We start from the raw sequence: 17,383 nt of genomic DNA on the forward strand, positions 1-17,383 counted from the left end.
TCGGTATTTCTTTATATTGCATCATCAAAGTACAAGCTCGAGACTCTGCACCTTCTCCAGGAAGCCCAAACCTCATACTTAAAGGCCCTTGGCCTGAAAAGCAGTTATAATAAAAAGCCTTCAAAACTCAAAAGCTTCTGGTCCAAAGGCAAAGCCAAAAAGCTGCCAGCGTAAATCACGGAAATCTGTACAACCTGCCACGTCATCAGCGAGCGCAATTTTTGAAAATCTCCCTGTTGCCCTTAGGGTTAGGGTTAGGGTCCAAAATCATGGTTTGCAGGTTTTAGGGTTAGGGTTTTCAGAATTAGGGTTTGCAGGTTTAAGGGTTAGGGTTTCCAAAATTAGGGTTTGCAGGTTCTAGGGTTAGGGTTTCCAGAATTAGGGTTTCAGCAATTAGGGTTTTGGCAGAAATTAGGGTTAGGGTTTTTGCTCTCGGGCAACCACGTCACCACTTTGTGACACTTCTGCTATTACTTGTTCTTCTTAGGGTTTAGGCCCCTCGGCCACATCTGTAAGTTGGCTCCATTCTTTAGGCTTTGACACGTCAGCAGTTTTTACAGTCGATCCTGCTAAAGCACGAGGACCCCTGAAGTTGGTCAAGTATATCATTGATTCTAGGAATCATAAATTTGTTCTTGATGTTTGTTGAGAGCTCTATAATCGATGTACATTCTCCAAGATCCGTCTTTCTTCAAAACCAACAACACTGGAGAGCAGTACGGTGATGTACTAGGCCGGACAAGACCCTTTTCCAAGAGGTCTTTCACTTGGGTCATAATTTCTTCGTTCTGGGCCCGGCTCACACGGTAAGGTGGCCGGTTCAGTGGTGTGCTTCCAGGTACCAAATCAATGGTATATGATCTTCAGGACGAGCGGGTGGTAACTCTCCTGGCAGGCCCTCTGAGAAGCAATCGGCATGAGTGTGGAGAAAATCTTGGTGTTCTTTATCAAGTTCAGACATATTTGTCCTATCCTCATCATTCAACTCTTTCAAAAAGATCGAGTAAACAAACAGATTGGATTTCATTAATTTTGAAATGGTCGAAGCCGATACAATAGGGACACTCGCCCTTAAGTTTTACATGGAGTACAATGGTTCTGTCCTTCTCTGTGGTCAAAGTCGCTTTCCTCGCCTGATAGTCGATCACGGCATTGTTCTTGTGGTACCAGGGAATTCCCAAGAGGACATCACAACCTTCCAAAGGCATTATGTAGAAGTCCTCATGCCCCAAATACCCCTGACAATGCAACCGAAGTTTGCCAATGACAGGTTTAATGGCTACGTCCCTGCCGAGTGCCGCTAGAACTGCCTCTGCAAGTGATCCTATCCGATCGGGAGTGATCTCGAGCCGCGCCCCCAATTCCGGTGAATTGAATTTGGCCTTGGCTCCTCCATCAAAGAAGATCAGGGCTTCTTGGTCTTTCACTTTGCCCCAAGCTCGACAAAGTTCTGTACTCTCGTCCATCGTGCTGGGGTCAGTACCCATGTAATCTGGAATCAGTCCCGTTTTCATCTTGCCTTTTCTTCCACGTTTCTCAACTGCTCTCAAACTCTCAGGCCTTTCATCGTCCTTGTTGTTCTGTTCTTTCGGTGCCTTTTTAGGGCATTTCACGGAGATATGCCTAGTTTCCCTGCATCCAAAGCACTTCCCCTCCTTGATGTAGAGAGCTCTCTCTTGAGGAGTGAGTTTGGGTCGTGCATCCTTCTCTTTCTTTTCTGGATTTCTCTTCCTCTTTCTACTTTCATTTGTCGAAGTTTGTTCTGCCCTTTGCGTCACGATTTCATCTGTGGGGTGGGTCAAACTGCTCGAGTGAATGGCAAAACCCCGTTTCGCATGACTCATCAACTCCGGAATGGAAGCTGACTTTTGTTCTAAGTAGTGATGTTAGGTGCAGCGGAATGAATGTTTGTGCTTTGCTCAAGATGAGTGCTCCGAACTGTGCTCAAGGTTCCTTTTCGTTCTTATGGAAGGTAGAGCCTTCCGTTCTTAATGAGAGAATGCTATGATCACAAACAAAGTGAATGGACACTGTGCGTGCAAGTGTAGGAGACTTGAGAGATAGAGAGATACGACACCAGAGATGTTGTAAAACCCTCCTCCGAAGGCCCCACTCTCGTCGGCGAGAGTGGCCTACTTATGATCGCACAATCTGGTACAAATGGTATGCATGAGACTGATGCAAGTCTAGGCTATGTTGACGACGACGACGGGGATGACGAGGCCGACACTAGGGCTGAAATCTGCAATCTTTCTATTGCTGTCCAAAAACGCTATGGGCTGAAATCTGCGGCTAGTCCAAAACGGTGATTTTGGGGGCTGTTTTCGTGGGTCTTTGTCGCTGAAAATCTGCAGGTACGCTATGGGCTGAAATCTGCGGCTAGTCCAAAACGGTGATTTTGGGGGCTGTTTTCGTGGGTGTTTGTCGCTGAAAATCTGCAGGTTTAGGGCTGAAAACTGAGGTTCTTTAAGGCTGAAAACTGATGGTCTTTCCGGCTGAATTTGCTACTTCTTAGGGCTGAATTTGCAGGGTCTTCTTTGCTGAAAACGCTGCAAAACTGCAAACGCTGTGGTCTACAAAACGCTAGTGGAAGGGAAATCCAAAACCGCTAGCTGATGGGGGGTTCTGTGGCGATGGTTGCTGATGCAAAAACGCCAGGCTGATGCTCCTTCAAATACGCTAGGCTTAGGCTGTTGAAGAAAACGCTAGGGGGGAGATGGTCTTGCTTGGAGGGGGAAAGTCCACCAAGTTCTTGTTGAGAAGTTGCTTGCTTAGCTTGGCTCCTGTTGCCTCTTCTGCCATTTAGTGCTAGTCTAGGTTTGCTTATATACAAACTTACTCAATTTGCCCTACCTACTTTCCAACAAAAGTCACTTAAAAATAATAAGTGAAAATGTCAAAAATAGGAAAAAATAGGCTAAATGCACTGGAAAATTGCCTTGAAGGATTCTGATGGGAATGCTTATGATCATGCTGTTTGCAACCAGAGGATATGCATCTACACTAACTTTCTGGACATGCACGGTCTGCGAACAGACTCACAAAAGTGCCAGATGACTTCCTATTCTAGACTGACTTGACGGACTGAACCCTGGTCATACTGTAGCTTGTCCATGGACACATAGGGTTGGATGTGCCACATGACAAGTGATCTCGGATCTCTGTAGGAAGACCAAGGTAAACCGCTCAATCCGTTCTTTGAATGAGATCTTCTTAAATGAAGAGGCGGGTAGAAAAGAGCTCTAGAATCTCTCGCAATAAGCGTCCACTGTATCCTTCTTGGTCATCCGAAGATGGTTCCAAGCAGTTTGTATGTCGCGTTCATACTCTCGAGTCAACCAAGAAGAAATAAAAAACCTTTTGAATTTCAGCCATTTAATTGGCGCTGTCTTGTTTAATAGGAGCGTGGACCACTAAGTTCGAGCATTCCCCTTGAAGTAAGAGGCAACCCTCCGAATCTTGGAGTGCTCTGAGTAACGCCCTCTTGAGAAAGCTATGTCAAACTGCTGTATGAAAGACAAAGCCTTCGAAGCATCTCTATAACCAAAAAACGTGTCAAATTTAATTGACTGTCCACCTTCCTTGAATTCTCGGACTTTTCAAGAAGTCATACTGGTTGGCTTTATAAAGATTCTTCTTCTTTGCATAAAAGCTACTGTCGTCAGAGTCCGAACTATCTGAAGACGAGTCCTCTGTAGAACTCTCAACCACGGGGCGAGATTTAGGCTTCTTTGTCTTTTTCCTGGCCTTTCCGAAGCTTTGCTTTTTGCTTCGCTTTTTGCCTTTTCTGTCTTCTTCGCTCGAGTCAGAGGAGCTAGAAGGACTCTCAGAAGAAGAAGAATAAGAAGAAGAACTGGGTACTCCAAATCGAACACGCTTCTTCTGCTTTCTTGCCGATTCAAATGTAGACTGACAACCCAAATAACCCGGGAAGTTAGTTCCTTTCTTCTGCTTTTTGTCGTGCTTTTTAGCTTTATTTTAGGAGTCAAAAAGTTGAGCAATTCGTGCATCAACCACCTCTTTTAATTCTTGCTATGTATACATCCTAGGAGTAGGAGGTTTCTTGAGAGCCCGTTTGAGGGGTGGTTCTGTGGTCTGCCGCCATACCTTATCAAAAGAGGTCTGGTTCATATATTTTGCAAATTTTGGGTCGTTCGCAAAATTAGGCATCATCTTTGTTGCATCATTTATCAATCGTCGACGCTCCATCTCTTACAGCTCCGCCTGAGTAGGCCAAGGTGGGCCATAATCCCCGCGTGAATCTTCGTTGTGATCTTTTCCGGCATCTCCAGATGCAGAGGAAGTCGATTGATCTCTGTTTGAACCCATAAGCGTCGCGTAAAAAGGATCCGATTTCCCGTAGAAGAGAAATCGGCCGTGGTCTGATACCACCGTAATAGACTTGGACACTCCGAGTCAAGACTCTACCGCGACACCACAAGAAAATACTTCGAAACAGTTCACAGTTCACAATTGATTTGACACTGGCCCGGCGGAGTTCCGTGCCTAGAGATATTGGCCCCAAAGATTGACGTCCCTTTCGGTATTTCTTTTTATATTAATCTGCAACTCCAAGTACAAGCGAGTAGTCGGGACTCACTCTCAGACTCTGCATCCAGATGCTCTGAGAAGTGAGAGCCCAAACTACTAATTCAAAGATTTACAAGGGATGCCAAAAGCAGAGCCCCAAAAGCTGAAAATCAAAAGCCTTGCCAAATCAAGCAAAAGCGAGAGAGAGAGAGAGAGAGAGAGAGAGAGAGAGAGAGAGAGAGAGAGAGAGAGAGAGAGAGAGAGAGAGAGAGAGAGAGAGAGAGAGAGAGAGAGAGAGAGAGAGAGAGAGAGAGAGAGAGAGAGAGAGAGAGAGAGAGAGAGAGCTCTCTCTCTCTCTCACATTGAGAGCGATGGGGATAGAGGTGCACAGTTGGCAGGGACACGGATTCCACTTTTGTTATATGCTGATGATATAGTGTTGATCTCCGAATCTCCAGAGGGAATGCAATGTCAACTGAATGCTTTGCATAGGTTTGCCCACGAAAGTGGTTTGTCTGTCAACCTTGGTAAAACCAAGGTTATGGTGTTTAATACCACTCCACAGTGGATCAGGAGGTCAGCACCTACATTCACATACGGCCAGGAGGCTGTGGAGTACACAGATGCTTACACTTACCTTGGAGTGGTTTTTAGCGGACCTGCATTCTCACTCAGAAGAGCAGCAGAGACCAGATTGACTAGAGCCCAGGCAGCACTGGGTAGATTAGAGAAGATGTGTTCGCAGGTTCAGTTTCAGGAGCCCAGGACGAAGCTCTGGCTCTTTGACACTTTGGTGGCTTCAGCATTGCTCTATGGAGCTGAGATATGGGGACCTTCATTGGATCACCGCAGGAGGCCGGGTCGCACAGATGGATGGGGGAACATGGAGAAACCTCTCGTCTCTATGATCTTGCGGCTCATTGGAGCCAAGGCATCAGTACCACGGGCCATTATCCGAGCAGAGCTAGCGGCCCCCCCACTAGTGGTGGAGGCGCTCACTAGATCAGTCTCCTTCATAAACCGCACATGGGAACTTCCTAGAGACAGATATGCTCGCATAGCACTTGAGTCCTCTTGAGAGTTAAGCCATACAAGGAGATACAACATGCTGGTATGGGGAGATGGCATCATGGTTTCAGGCACATGGGTTCAGCATAGACAGGCTGCCACCATTCCAGTACTCATTGGATGCACCATCTCTCACTCTTCACAGTCAGAGATCACCAAGCTCATCCGCCAAGACGTGACCCAGCTAGACACCAGGAGGACATGGATACAACCAGCACAGGAATTGGGCACGAAGATGGCTTTCTACAGAGACCACCTTCTCTAGCTTACGGAAGATGGTTTTGTGACAAGACCCGGATACATGGATACCCACTTGTCTCACGGGATACGTTGTGCTATTGGCCAGTTACGCACATCTTCTCACCAGTTGCGGATTAAGACTGGGAGATACAGCGGAGTACCAGCAGAGGCCAAGACATGCCCCTTGTGTCACATGGAGCCTGAGACAGAGCTGCATTATACATGCCGCTGCCCCGTCTACTACGAGATACGAGGCCGCTTCCATTGCTTGTTCAGAGAGGCTTTTGGACCACTCTCAAGAGTCATGGGATACGAAGATCAGAGATGCCTGGGTCTGTTCTTGCTCGAGCTGGACACAGAGATAGCCTGATGAATGGCAAGGCTAGCCAGTCTCAAAGACGGATCACAGACTTCTTCAGAGCAGACACGGGACAGCCACAAGAGCCACTCCCACAGCAGAGCTCCCTCTCGTCTCACACCAGAGGCACACTGATCGACTGAGCGATTGAACTGGGGAAATCCAGGCGCCCACGACTGCGGAGGACTACACAGCATCGATGGAGGCTACGTCAGAAGATTCGGAGCACGCTGGCCAAGCATGCACGACGCCCTGTCAGACTACTAACCATGGAGGAGATTGATGAGATCCGCCAATGACCGATGCTAGATCTCTTGTGATTCAGCTATCCCAGCAAGCCGCCCCCCCATTTTTGCTTAGTTCACATCGACCAATCTAGGATCCCATAGTATATATCTTTGTTTTGTACTGTTGTTATTTTGTTACTCTGACTTTGTATCAGATCCACCACCTTGTAACTTTTTGGTCTCATAGGTCACTATGGCCTTTTGAAGACGTTAATATAACATTTCATTTCATTTCTCTCTCTCTCTCTCTCAAATTTGCTAGCCAAAAAGCATAACAAAAGCTGTCGTCAAAACTGTCGCAAATTCCGCCGCGTTTTACAAGTTGCCATGTCAGCAGTACGGACTTTCCGGATTCTGCAGGCCTGTCCGTACGGTAGTGCCACGTCATTAGCTTCAACAGGGGAAATTCCTGGGGGTGTGTGTATGTACTGGGCAGCCATGTCACCAGTTTGTGACAGTGGGTATGCACAAGAGGGGAGTCACTCCACTCCTTTGACGACGGATTGCCTCGATACCTTGATTTGATATAGAGTCACTGATGTCCCTTTGGGTTTCAAGGATACTGCTGAGCTGACAGTATTCTGTTGTATGACTTTATGATTTGGAATTCCTGATAATGATAATGATAATGATACTGATTTGTACTTGACTTGTCTAAGTGTTGGAACTGATAGACGAGATGACTGCAGCATTTCGGTCTGATAGATCTCTATAGACATTATTGCAATAAGGATTAGTTAATTGGGCATCTGTGAGGTCCCGACTGGATCTAGATGCAATTGCTAAATACATTGCCGATTAATCATGGTTTGAGATTGGGATGATTTTTGAATGTGATTTGTCATGTGATGTCTTGTGATGTGACTGTCGATTGATACATGTGCTAGATGTATTGTTCCTAGTACGTCGGTACTAACAGTCAATGTTTGCTAAGACAGTTTATGGCCTCTGTCGTTTTGCAAGCATAATCGAGGGCGATTACAATGCTTTCAAGAGGGGGGTATGTCACAAACTGGTGATGTGGCATGCCTGGACACACTCACACAGGCTAGAGGCCCGAAAAATGCGGCAGCATGACACGTGGCAGATAGCCCGGAAAACCCGATGCATTGTTGACGTGGCATCCGTACAACAGTCCCGATTTTTGTGCTGACCTGCTGATGTGGCAAAGCATACGGAAATCTGTTTTTACGTAGGGCTGAATTCTACGCAGGCTGATTTAGAAGCTTTTGGATTAGCTGCTTTATTTTAAGAGCTTTTGAGTTGAGAAGCTTTTGGGCATCCCTTGTAAACCTATAATTAGTGGGCAGGGCCCTCACTTCTCAGAGTATCTGGACGCAGAGTCTGAGAGTGAGAACCCTCCCACTCTCTTGTACTTTGAACACAGATTAATACAAAAAGAAATACTGAAAGGGGCGCTAGTCTTTGGGGCCAATATCTCTAGGCACGGAACTCCGCCAGGCCGTGTCGAATCAAGTGTGAATTGTGAATTGTTTTGAAGTGAATCTCTGTTGTGTCGCGGTAGAATCTTGACTTGGAGTGTCCAAGTTCGTTACATGAAGCTCCACTCGAGTTTGTAGATCAAGGTTGAGGGAGTGCTCTTGCAAGATGATGTACATCTTGTATGAAGGTCCAATCATAAGTCTCTATCCAACAATGGATGGTGGTGTCTTCTTTGAGAAGTCGAGGTCTCCATATGCCGTAAGCATAGATCAGATACCGCACGGACTTTAATGGACGGTGTCGTGTCGGTGGGTAACCTTAGAAGATGCAAAGTGGAAAACTTTGAATCTTTTGTCTATCCAAAATCACTCATGCAAGGGACTGAAAATGCTGATGCTCGGTAAAAATTTGTGCTTGTCTGGACCAGGTTCAAAATAGGGAAGATGTCACAAACTGCTGACGTGTCAAGTCACTGAAGAACGGAGCTACCGGCCGAGGGGCCTAAACCCTAGAAGAAGCAAAAGCAATAGAAGGATCTTATGCTGACCTGCTAACGTGGCAGAGCCTTACGGAATCTTGCATTTTACGTTGACATGCTGACGTGGCAACTGTACGGATTTCCATGATTTGCGTTGCTGACGTGGCAGATGTACGGATTTCCGTGATTTATGTTGGCAGCTTTTGGGCATTGCTTTTGGACCTGATGCTTTTGAGTTAGAAGGCTTTTCATGTAAACTACTTTTGGGGCCTAGGGCCTTTAAATATGAGGCCATGGGCTCATTCTCTGGCATGCTTCTGGATGAAGGTGCAAAGGATGGAGTATCAGCTTGTACTATGTTGTACTGTGTTGGAAATATCGAAAGGGGCGCCAAGGTTTGGGGCCAATACTCTCTGGGGTGGAATTCTGCCACTCCGTGTCGCGTGTTCTCTCTCTCTTTTAGTTCAATTGTTATTGAAGTGCTAAAAGTCTATTGTGTCTATTCTTTTCTATTGGCACGTGGTGCCCGTCTTGTGACAGTGGTATCAAAGCATCAGGCGTTTGCTTTTTTGAAAGCATACCGGTCCTACAAAAGAGCAGACAGAGCAAACCAAAGACTATTGGAATTTTATTCGAAGTAGGTTCGTGCTCTGATCCCGGACTTATTAGCCACTCCCACCCTTACTTCATAACGCATCGGGCGTGCTTCCGTCTCCACCGCTCATGTCTTACAGGGCATAAGCCATAAAGATCACTTGCAAGAGAAGGATCCAATATTTGTTTCTAGTCACTGTTTTTCTCAAAAGCAGTGCTATGCAGATGTTGATGCCTATAGCTACCAAGCCACACACTTCAAAGACTTGGCAAAGCTTTCAAGAAAAATTTTGCCCAAAGTTATATGGTTTCTGGTAGCTTCTGGCAGAGTGGGGTATCCTGAAATGTTTGCCACAAAAACCGTGGCAGATTACGACTTGAAATTCTTGGACATCTCTCACCTGATGTCTCTTCTCAAGCTGATAACCTTTGAGGTCCAGTGTGATTGGTATGTCTTGGGACTACCATCACCGCCACTGAAACATTGCTTGTCGAGGCTTGTTTTGACTATTCAAGAGTTTATGGACCATGTTGTGGTTGGCTACGACCTTATGGAATGAACCTAACCCTAATTTTTTGTGCAGGTTTCAAGATGGAAAGTCAGTCGACTTTTCGAGCTCGACTGATGTCGAGATTGCTTTCTAAGTTTGAGTTCTGTTTGAGAACTTGTTTGAAATTTGTTTGAAATTGATGGTATCTGTTTTGAACCTATCTTCGTGCCGATTTGAGTTGTTTGACGAATTCTATATTGGTTTCATTGATTGCTGATTGTACTCCCAGGTGGAGAAGTGAGAAATATTGTGTTAGTATTGTTTGAACCTCAAAACGACACAAGCCGATGTCCGGGGAGCGTTTCGTTGTTTGTTTGAAAACCTCGGAACGATGCAGGCCGATGTTTGGGGAGCGTTCCATTGTATGCTAGAAAACCTCCGAACGACGCAGGCCGATGTCTGGGGAGCGTTTGGTCGTATGCTTGAACCTCCAAGCGACGCATACTGTGGTCTGGGGAGCGTTTGGTTATATAGTCCTTTGAGCTCATGGCCTAGACCTGTTTAGGTTATTTGCAGGGGGAGTGACGAGGTAGTTAGCTTCATACCGCAGACCATTTGTCTTGGGAGAGTGCTTAGCGGCGCTATTTGTTGTGTCTTGTAACATGCATTTGTGTTGCATTGTGATGTGCCAACTACTAATTATTCCTAATTGGATGAGATTGCCTGGGTATGTAATTTTGGTGCATCAAAGACACCTGTGGAAGATCAGTGCGGTTTGGGTGTGATAGCTAATTTTACTGCGCCAGAATATCAAGAATTCCGATAACGAAAGGAGAAGCCAACTCCTTGATCAAAGGAGCCGAAAGGAGAAGCCAACTCCTTAATAAAAAAAAGAGCAAACTGATTGTCCCTCAGAATGTCCCATGGAATGTCCTCACAAATTTTTAAGCTAACTTGAGTTGTTTTGTAGATATGTTGTGTAATCACGGACAATTACTCTCTTTCAAGAAGGGGAGACGTCACAAACTGCTGACGTGTCGTCACTGAAGAACGGAGCTACCGGCCAAGGGGCCTAAACCCTAGAAGAAGCAGAAGCAATAGAAGGATCTTACGTTGACTTGTTGACGTGGCGGAGCCGTATGGAATCCCGCATTTTAGGGTGACATGCTGACGTGACAACTGTATGGACAACCCGGAAATTGCGTTGACATGCTAACGTGGCAGCCTGTACGGAATCCTGTATTTTACGCTGACATGTTGACGTGGCAGTCGTACGGAATCCCGCATTTTACGTTGACATGCTGACGTGAGAACTGTACGGACGGGCCAGAAATTACGGTGACATGTTGACGTGGCAGCCTGTACGGATTTCCGTGATTTGCGTTGTTGTCTTGGCAGTTGTACGGATTTCCGTGATTTACGTTGGCTTTTGGGCATTGCTTTTGGACCACATGCTTTTGAGTTAGAAGGATTTTCGTGTAAACTGCTTTTGGGTCCTAGGATACCGGCTTGTATTGTGTTTATGCAATATAAAGAAATACCAGAAGGGGCTTCAAGGTTTGGGGCCAGTACTCTTTGGGGTGGAATTCCGCCACTCCGTGTCGTGTGTGCTCTCTCTTTTTCAGTTTAGTTGTTATCAAAGTGCTAAAAGTCTGTTCAGTCTATTCTTTTCTATTGGCATGTGGTGACCGTCTTGTGACAGAAGATCTCCATGTGCACTGCCGTCAAGAGGCTGAAAACAGGGGAAAACAGCATGTAGCTCAAAAACAACTGTATTAATGTCGCCATCGTCGCTGAACCACTCGTAGGACAGGTGTAGACGGGTGTCCAAAGGCTAATCTGTTGTCAATCTCCATTGTAGAATCTCCTCTGAAATGAAACCCTCATAACCGATCTCCAAGCTTTGATGCGCAGTAGAAGTCCTTTGATGCCAATAACGCAAAAGGAAGATGAGATCCAGCCAGTGTAGGTGTGAGATTTAGAGGAAGAACATCCGATGACAAGGTCTGACATTTCCGTAGGAGAGGAGATTCCGGAGAGGAGGCTGCATCGTCCATGACCAAGAAAAAATGTGGCTGAAAATCAGCCCATAAAAGCTGCAACTTCGTGGTGACGGCGGAAAAGGTGGGAAGGGCTAGTAGACGGCTGCCCCAGCTTGCCCGAGGGCAGCCCCAAGATAGGAAAAAACGCAGCAATTGATCAGAATGATTTCTTCTTGTTGAGCTCTACTCGCTTTGTAAGGTGGTCGGAACTCCGTTAATGTGTCTCTTGTCTACAGTATGAAGATCTCTCGTCAAGCTCAAGTGTTGATCGGTTTGGTTCAGTTCAGCGATTGTTGCAATGATTTTACCTCCTTGCCAATGGCAAATGACCTAGCAGCTGCGTGGAGATTCTGTTGGCATGGCAGGGCAGCCCTTGCAGATGGTTTTTTGCGTTTTTTGCTTTGTGCACGTCTCAAAAGTGACCTGGCACATGTTTCCAGCTGGTTACACTCATGCGTAGTATGTGGTATGACAATTGTTGCACTTGGCTGAGCAATGGTGACACTATTCGATAGATGACAGGATTGATTTGGAGGCGCTCCAGGCTTGCTTCATTTTTATATATCCTCCTACTACCCATACTTCCGTCAATGTTATTCCTCCTCATTGGTTCAATCCTTTCAACTTCCTTATTTTTGTGCTAATTTTTCCTATTTAATACTTTTGTTAATAGTAGGCTTCATTTATGGCCGCTTCTGCCGTGCATCTCTAGAGTTATGACAGAAATTCAATAGGAAAATCTTTGTATTGATGTATGCTCATGTGTGCGGGTGTGGTGTGTGGGTGTGGGGAGCATATATTGGTACCTAGTTCTACACCCACTATTGGGTAATGACCACGTTGGTGGAGTTGATGGTCATATTGTCCACAGACCAATGGACACTCATAGATAATCAACTCAGCGGTTTTAGACTTGTTGAAGTGCTATATCTTTGAAAATAAGTCTCAATGGGAGAAGTATTTGCCATTGGTGGAATTTTCTTATAACAACACTGTTCATACTTCACCAAGGAAGGCACATTTGAGATTGTTGAGGGTGGCAAAAAGATTCCGCATGTGTTTGTGCACTAAGAACATGATTTTTCGGGCAGATTATTTTGTCCAGGATCTGAAACTCCTTGTGCTAAAGTTAAGGTGTCTTTGCAGACGTCTCAAGAATGACATAAGAGAGTAGCAGACGAGCATTGCTGCGACTTGCAATTGGAGGAAGGTGATTGGATGCTTCTTAGGTTTGAGAAGAGACGCCTTAGAAAGAAGAGGTTAAGGGGAGGCTTTTTCCAAAGCTAAGTATAAGATACTATGGGCCCTTCCAAATTCATGAAAGATCAACGAGTTGTCCTTTTGACTGAAGTTGCTAGATACTTGGAAGATTCACAATGCCTTCCACGTGAGTTATTGAGACCTTTCAAAGGTGAAGAGGACAGGGAGCGCGAGAGCAACTAGAGGTAGAAGAAAATAAAAAGATGTTTATACATGAGCAGGTACTACTGAGTAGGTCCTAGTCATAAAGAAAGGCAAATGAAGGGTAAGCTGGTCCACAGATATTTGGTCAAGTTTAGATATTTGGTCAAGTTTAGGAATTATCGAGCTCTTGATGCAAAGTGGATGGAGGATGACTTGACAGATAATCCTTAGATTCTAGAGCTTTACCTTGAGGCTTTTGGTTTAGCTCCGACTATTCCATAAGTGCATGCCGAATCAGCGGGCTGGATTTGGTGCCATGTGTGCTGCACGAGAGAGGAATCGCTCCTAAATTGCCCAAAAGAGAATAGATTTAACCAATTTCTCTTTGAGATTTTGGAGGTGTTGATAGGCTGACAGTACTCTGTTGAGTGACTTTATGATATGAACATGAAAGTTGAGTATAATTTTGGGATTGTGAATTGGAACTCCTTAATAACTGAATAGTTTGTGTACTACAATTGTTGTTTTCTTTTGTCTAAGTATGCGTGAAAGACGAAATGACTCAACATTTTGTCTAGTTGATGTGATTCGGAGTGACGAGATTCAGTGCATCAAGATATCCGTGAGAGATCATCGTGGTGTGGATGTGATGGCTAAATAAGTCATAATGATCAAGGTTGATTTCTAACATCTCGACAGGGATGGTGCTTATGATTGTTCAGTGACTTGTGCCTTTGTGTCAGTGCATGGCTTGAGTCGTCAAATGCATGTAAGCATAGAGTCAGTGTCAAATGCATGTCACAAAGTGGTGACATGGCACGAAGAGAGAGAGAAGATCTCAGATGATGACATGGCATTAGTCCGTACGATTGCGGTTGCAATACGCTCCGGAAATTCCGGGCAGCTTTGCATCGTTGACTTTTTGGGTCACGAGTGTTTTGAGCAGTTGCTTTTGAGCAGCACCAGCTTGTTTATTTATTGCTTTTAGGCCAGTGGCCTTTAAAAGGATGCTCAAAGAGTCACTCTCGGCAAATCAGCTTGGAAACACAGATCGCAGATTGACTCCCCGACAGTTGTACTACGTGATTTCCTAATACAAAAGGAAGTTCCGAAAGGGGCGCCAGACTTTGGGATCAGTACATCTTGAAGTAGAAATCTTGCCACTTTGTGTTGCCACTAATTGTTGTTTTTTCAAGTGCTAAAAGTTTTCAGCTCTGTTCGTGTGTTGCTGTGAGATTATCGCCTTGTCAGTACCAAGCTGGTTACAATGAATGTATCCTACTGATACCTTTGAGACTACAGCCAGAGATACATGTTATTCAGGGACTATTCTTTGGCAGTTCTTGGGCAGTGTGCTGCTGGGTTATCTTTTCCCTTCCATGATTATTGTTTTGGCAAGGAGGTTTCCAACAGGCAGCTACTTATGTCTTATGCAACCGTTGGGTATCATATCACAAAGAAAAATTTGGTTTTTGGAAAAGCCCCAGAATTATACTCCCAACTCTTTTCAGCAGATTTCTAGAGCCCGACAAATTGGTTGTTGCCAATTTTTCTGCATGCTACAATTTTCATATACTGTTGTGCTCACAAGTGATAGCAATGGCTTTGTAAACTGTGAGTGAAACACAGTATGAAGCTTTTTTTTTTGTGGCATACAGGTTCCACAGCATAAAATTCTAACCAATGAACACAAGGCAGCACGGTAACGGAGGATGGAGTTACTTTTTCCGTTTATTACAAGGCAGTTAAACACCATCCATGAAGCAGTGTGGGATGGACTATTGAACTTTGCTGAGTATTTTATACAGCCATGGCGAAATCTGTTTTGGTTCTGCTTTAATGTTTACGTTTGCCTCTGGAGTGAGATTGGTTCTCTCACTGTGAAGATCCTGGTGTTGCCATTCCGAATTTACAATGCCATTCAGAAAGAGGACCTGGTATGTATGGTTGTGTATCATATCTACATAGATGGGAGGATTATGTAAGAGTAATGTGAAGTAATACAGGGTATTGATTATTGTTACACAAATGTGAAGTAATGCAACATATTGATTATTCCATGTGTACATCTCGAGTATGTGTGCGCACAGCATCATCTCGAGTTTGATTGGTTTTTTTTCAAATTCTATTGGATGAATTGCAGATGGAAGAAGAGCTGCAGCAAATGATAAAGCTTCATACTGAGTCTAAAGAGAGATTAAGGGAGTTAGTGTGTGAGTTGGAGCAAGTTTTGGATGAATGTAGACAGCATAAGAATCTTCTTGAGAAGGTTGAAGGTGAAAAAAGAGCCATTTTGAAAAAGTTCCAGGTGCTTCAATTGCGAGTAAGGGACGGGCATGAATCCTGCTTTTTTCTGTAGACAAGCTAGAGCTCTTGAAAGCGCCCCCCCCCCCCCTCCCCCGGCCCAAAAAAAGAAAATCTGGAAAACACACACACACACACACGAGAGAAGAAAGCACACGTAGAAGTGAGGTTGAATTTTCATTGTCTTCTCTACAGTGCTGGTATATAGTTGTGTTGCTTGACATTTAGGTACTGAGATGTTAATGTGTTGGTTGATATCAGGTGATGCATTTGGAAGAGGAAAATGATTTACTTAAATCGCGAGAGGAGAGAGCTTTGAAAGGTATCCATGAAAGAAACATTCTGGTTCTACAACAGAAAAACCTGGAAAACAACAGATTTGTTATGGAGTCTCCCAAGAAAGAGTGCAACATGGAGAGAAACCACAACAAGGACGAATTCTTCATGCATACCAGGTATCCAAGGACACCAGACTTAATACGTGTTACGGGAAAGACACCCTTACAGCTTGATCACAAGTATGATGGTGCTCCTGGCAGCACCAATAAGTGCATAGCGAGTCATATAGCGAAATATGAGGCCTGGAAAGCTGCAATAGTCTCAAGCCTATTTAGCGTTTTCCTGACTTTACTCGTCGGAGCAGTTGCATGGGAAGCGCAAGACCCGTGCATCCCTCTCATAGGGGCTGTGTTTATGGTGGTGTGTATGTCTTTGAAGACGGTGGCACAGTTTCTGTTGTCCATATGCAATGGACCTGGATTTGACGTTGTCGCACTTCTAAGCTTCAACTGGTTTGTTTTAGGAACTCTAGCATATCCAGTATTGCCCAGAATAGCTTCAATTGTAGCCCCTTATGGAACGAGCTTTGGGCACTGGTTTTTGAGGGTAATAGGGGTGACTTATCTTACTGACCGGCTTAAAAGCGCATTTTGGTAAGTTTTCTTCTGCATGCATTAAGGCATTTAAAAAGTGTGTAGAACCTTGATTCCAGTTTTGACAAAGGCAGTGGGTTTACCAACATCTTTGCAATTTGGGCTCCAGAATGGGATGTGTCTTTGGCACTGCCCTTTGAAAGGCAGTTTACTTTTTGCAATGGGAGGATTGCCCTAAAAGTATGCAGTTAACTTAGAGATGCTGCAATGTAAGGCTCAGTTTTAAAAAGTTTCAGTGGTTGCATTTTTTGAAGCTGTCAGAAGCGTTGTAGTGGAGAATTTGAAGGTTGGCTACTGCAAGGTGTGCCCCCTCCCCCCCCCCCCCTCTCTCTCTCTCTCTCTCTCACACACACACACACACACACACACACACACACAAACTCCCGGTCGCAGGGTTGCAGGCTGTGGATGACCGTTGGGCAATTTTTTGTCGAAACAGGTCGATTGGGAGGCCATGCAGAGCGTGCGGCCACGGTGCACCGTGGCGCTTGGCGGGGCTGGGAGGGGCAAAAAAAGCCCCTATGCGCCATGGCACACAGGAGGCAGTTTTGCAAGTTACTTCATTTTGATATCTCAAGCATAGGAGCTTCTACACTCTATGCACACGACAATGCATTCTCCTTGGCAAAGTATGACTTAACCATTCCCTTCTTGATCTGAAAAGCCCCATCCTTTGGGCTTTTTGCCTTAATGCTTCTACTTCATTATGGAATGCTTTTTGGTTTGTATAAATACTTACCCACTTTGGGTCCTCCCCTTACTTAAACTAGCGACTGATGCCAGGCTTGCTTGTACACACAAAGGAACTTCATATGAGTTGCCTCTTACTCACTCCTGTGAGGATTACTTGAAAGTCATGGGATCCCCTTGAAAACAGCCTCTTACTTTCTCAAAATGTTTACATCCTTGGTAACTTGTGTGGTGGCAATCTCACCTTCTAATTTACCTATCTGCTACGTTGGACTTTCATTAATACCACCGTGTGGACTGATTTTGGCTCTTCCCTCTGTCCCATTTCTGGCTTCCTTGCACTACTGTCATGCCTTCGGAGCTTCCCCCTCTCTTTCTGCCATCAAATGGGGACTTTACTCCCCCTTTGAATGAGCCAACAGGCGCACTTTTTGTTCCTATAAGTATGGCAGCACCATTCCCTTGCTTGAACAGAAAACACTTTGCCTCTTGTTTTGGTTTTCTGTCACATTAAGATTGCCC

At 45.0% G+C, this 17,383-nt stretch overlaps 1 protein-coding gene across 1 annotated transcript in view; it reads left to right on the top strand.

Moving 5' to 3' along the window:
* Positions 1 to 17,170, top strand: part of LOC147454826 (uncharacterized) — a 30,995-nt gene extending 13,825 nt beyond the window's left edge. The window contains exons 2-7 of the mRNA XM_086516651.1: positions 14,594 to 14,872; positions 15,079 to 15,258; positions 15,501 to 16,171; positions 16,246 to 16,351; positions 16,433 to 16,472; positions 16,611 to 17,170. Coding sequence (XP_086372777.1) covers positions 14,648 to 14,872; positions 15,079 to 15,258; positions 15,501 to 16,171; positions 16,246 to 16,351; positions 16,433 to 16,472; positions 16,611 to 16,831 — 1,443 coding nt within the window. The 5' untranslated portion in view covers positions 14,594 to 14,647 and the 3' untranslated portion in view covers positions 16,832 to 17,170. The remainder of the gene's footprint in view (positions 1 to 14,593; positions 14,873 to 15,078; positions 15,259 to 15,500; positions 16,172 to 16,245; positions 16,352 to 16,432; positions 16,473 to 16,610) is intronic.
* Positions 17,171 to 17,383: the final 213 nt, after the last annotated feature.

This window comes from Adiantum capillus-veneris, chromosome 7 (assembly GCF_014529385.1).
Source record: "Adiantum capillus-veneris isolate H3 chromosome 7, ASM1452938v2, whole genome shotgun sequence".
NCBI classification, from domain to species: domain Eukaryota; kingdom Viridiplantae; phylum Streptophyta; class Polypodiopsida; order Polypodiales; family Pteridaceae; genus Adiantum; species Adiantum capillus-veneris.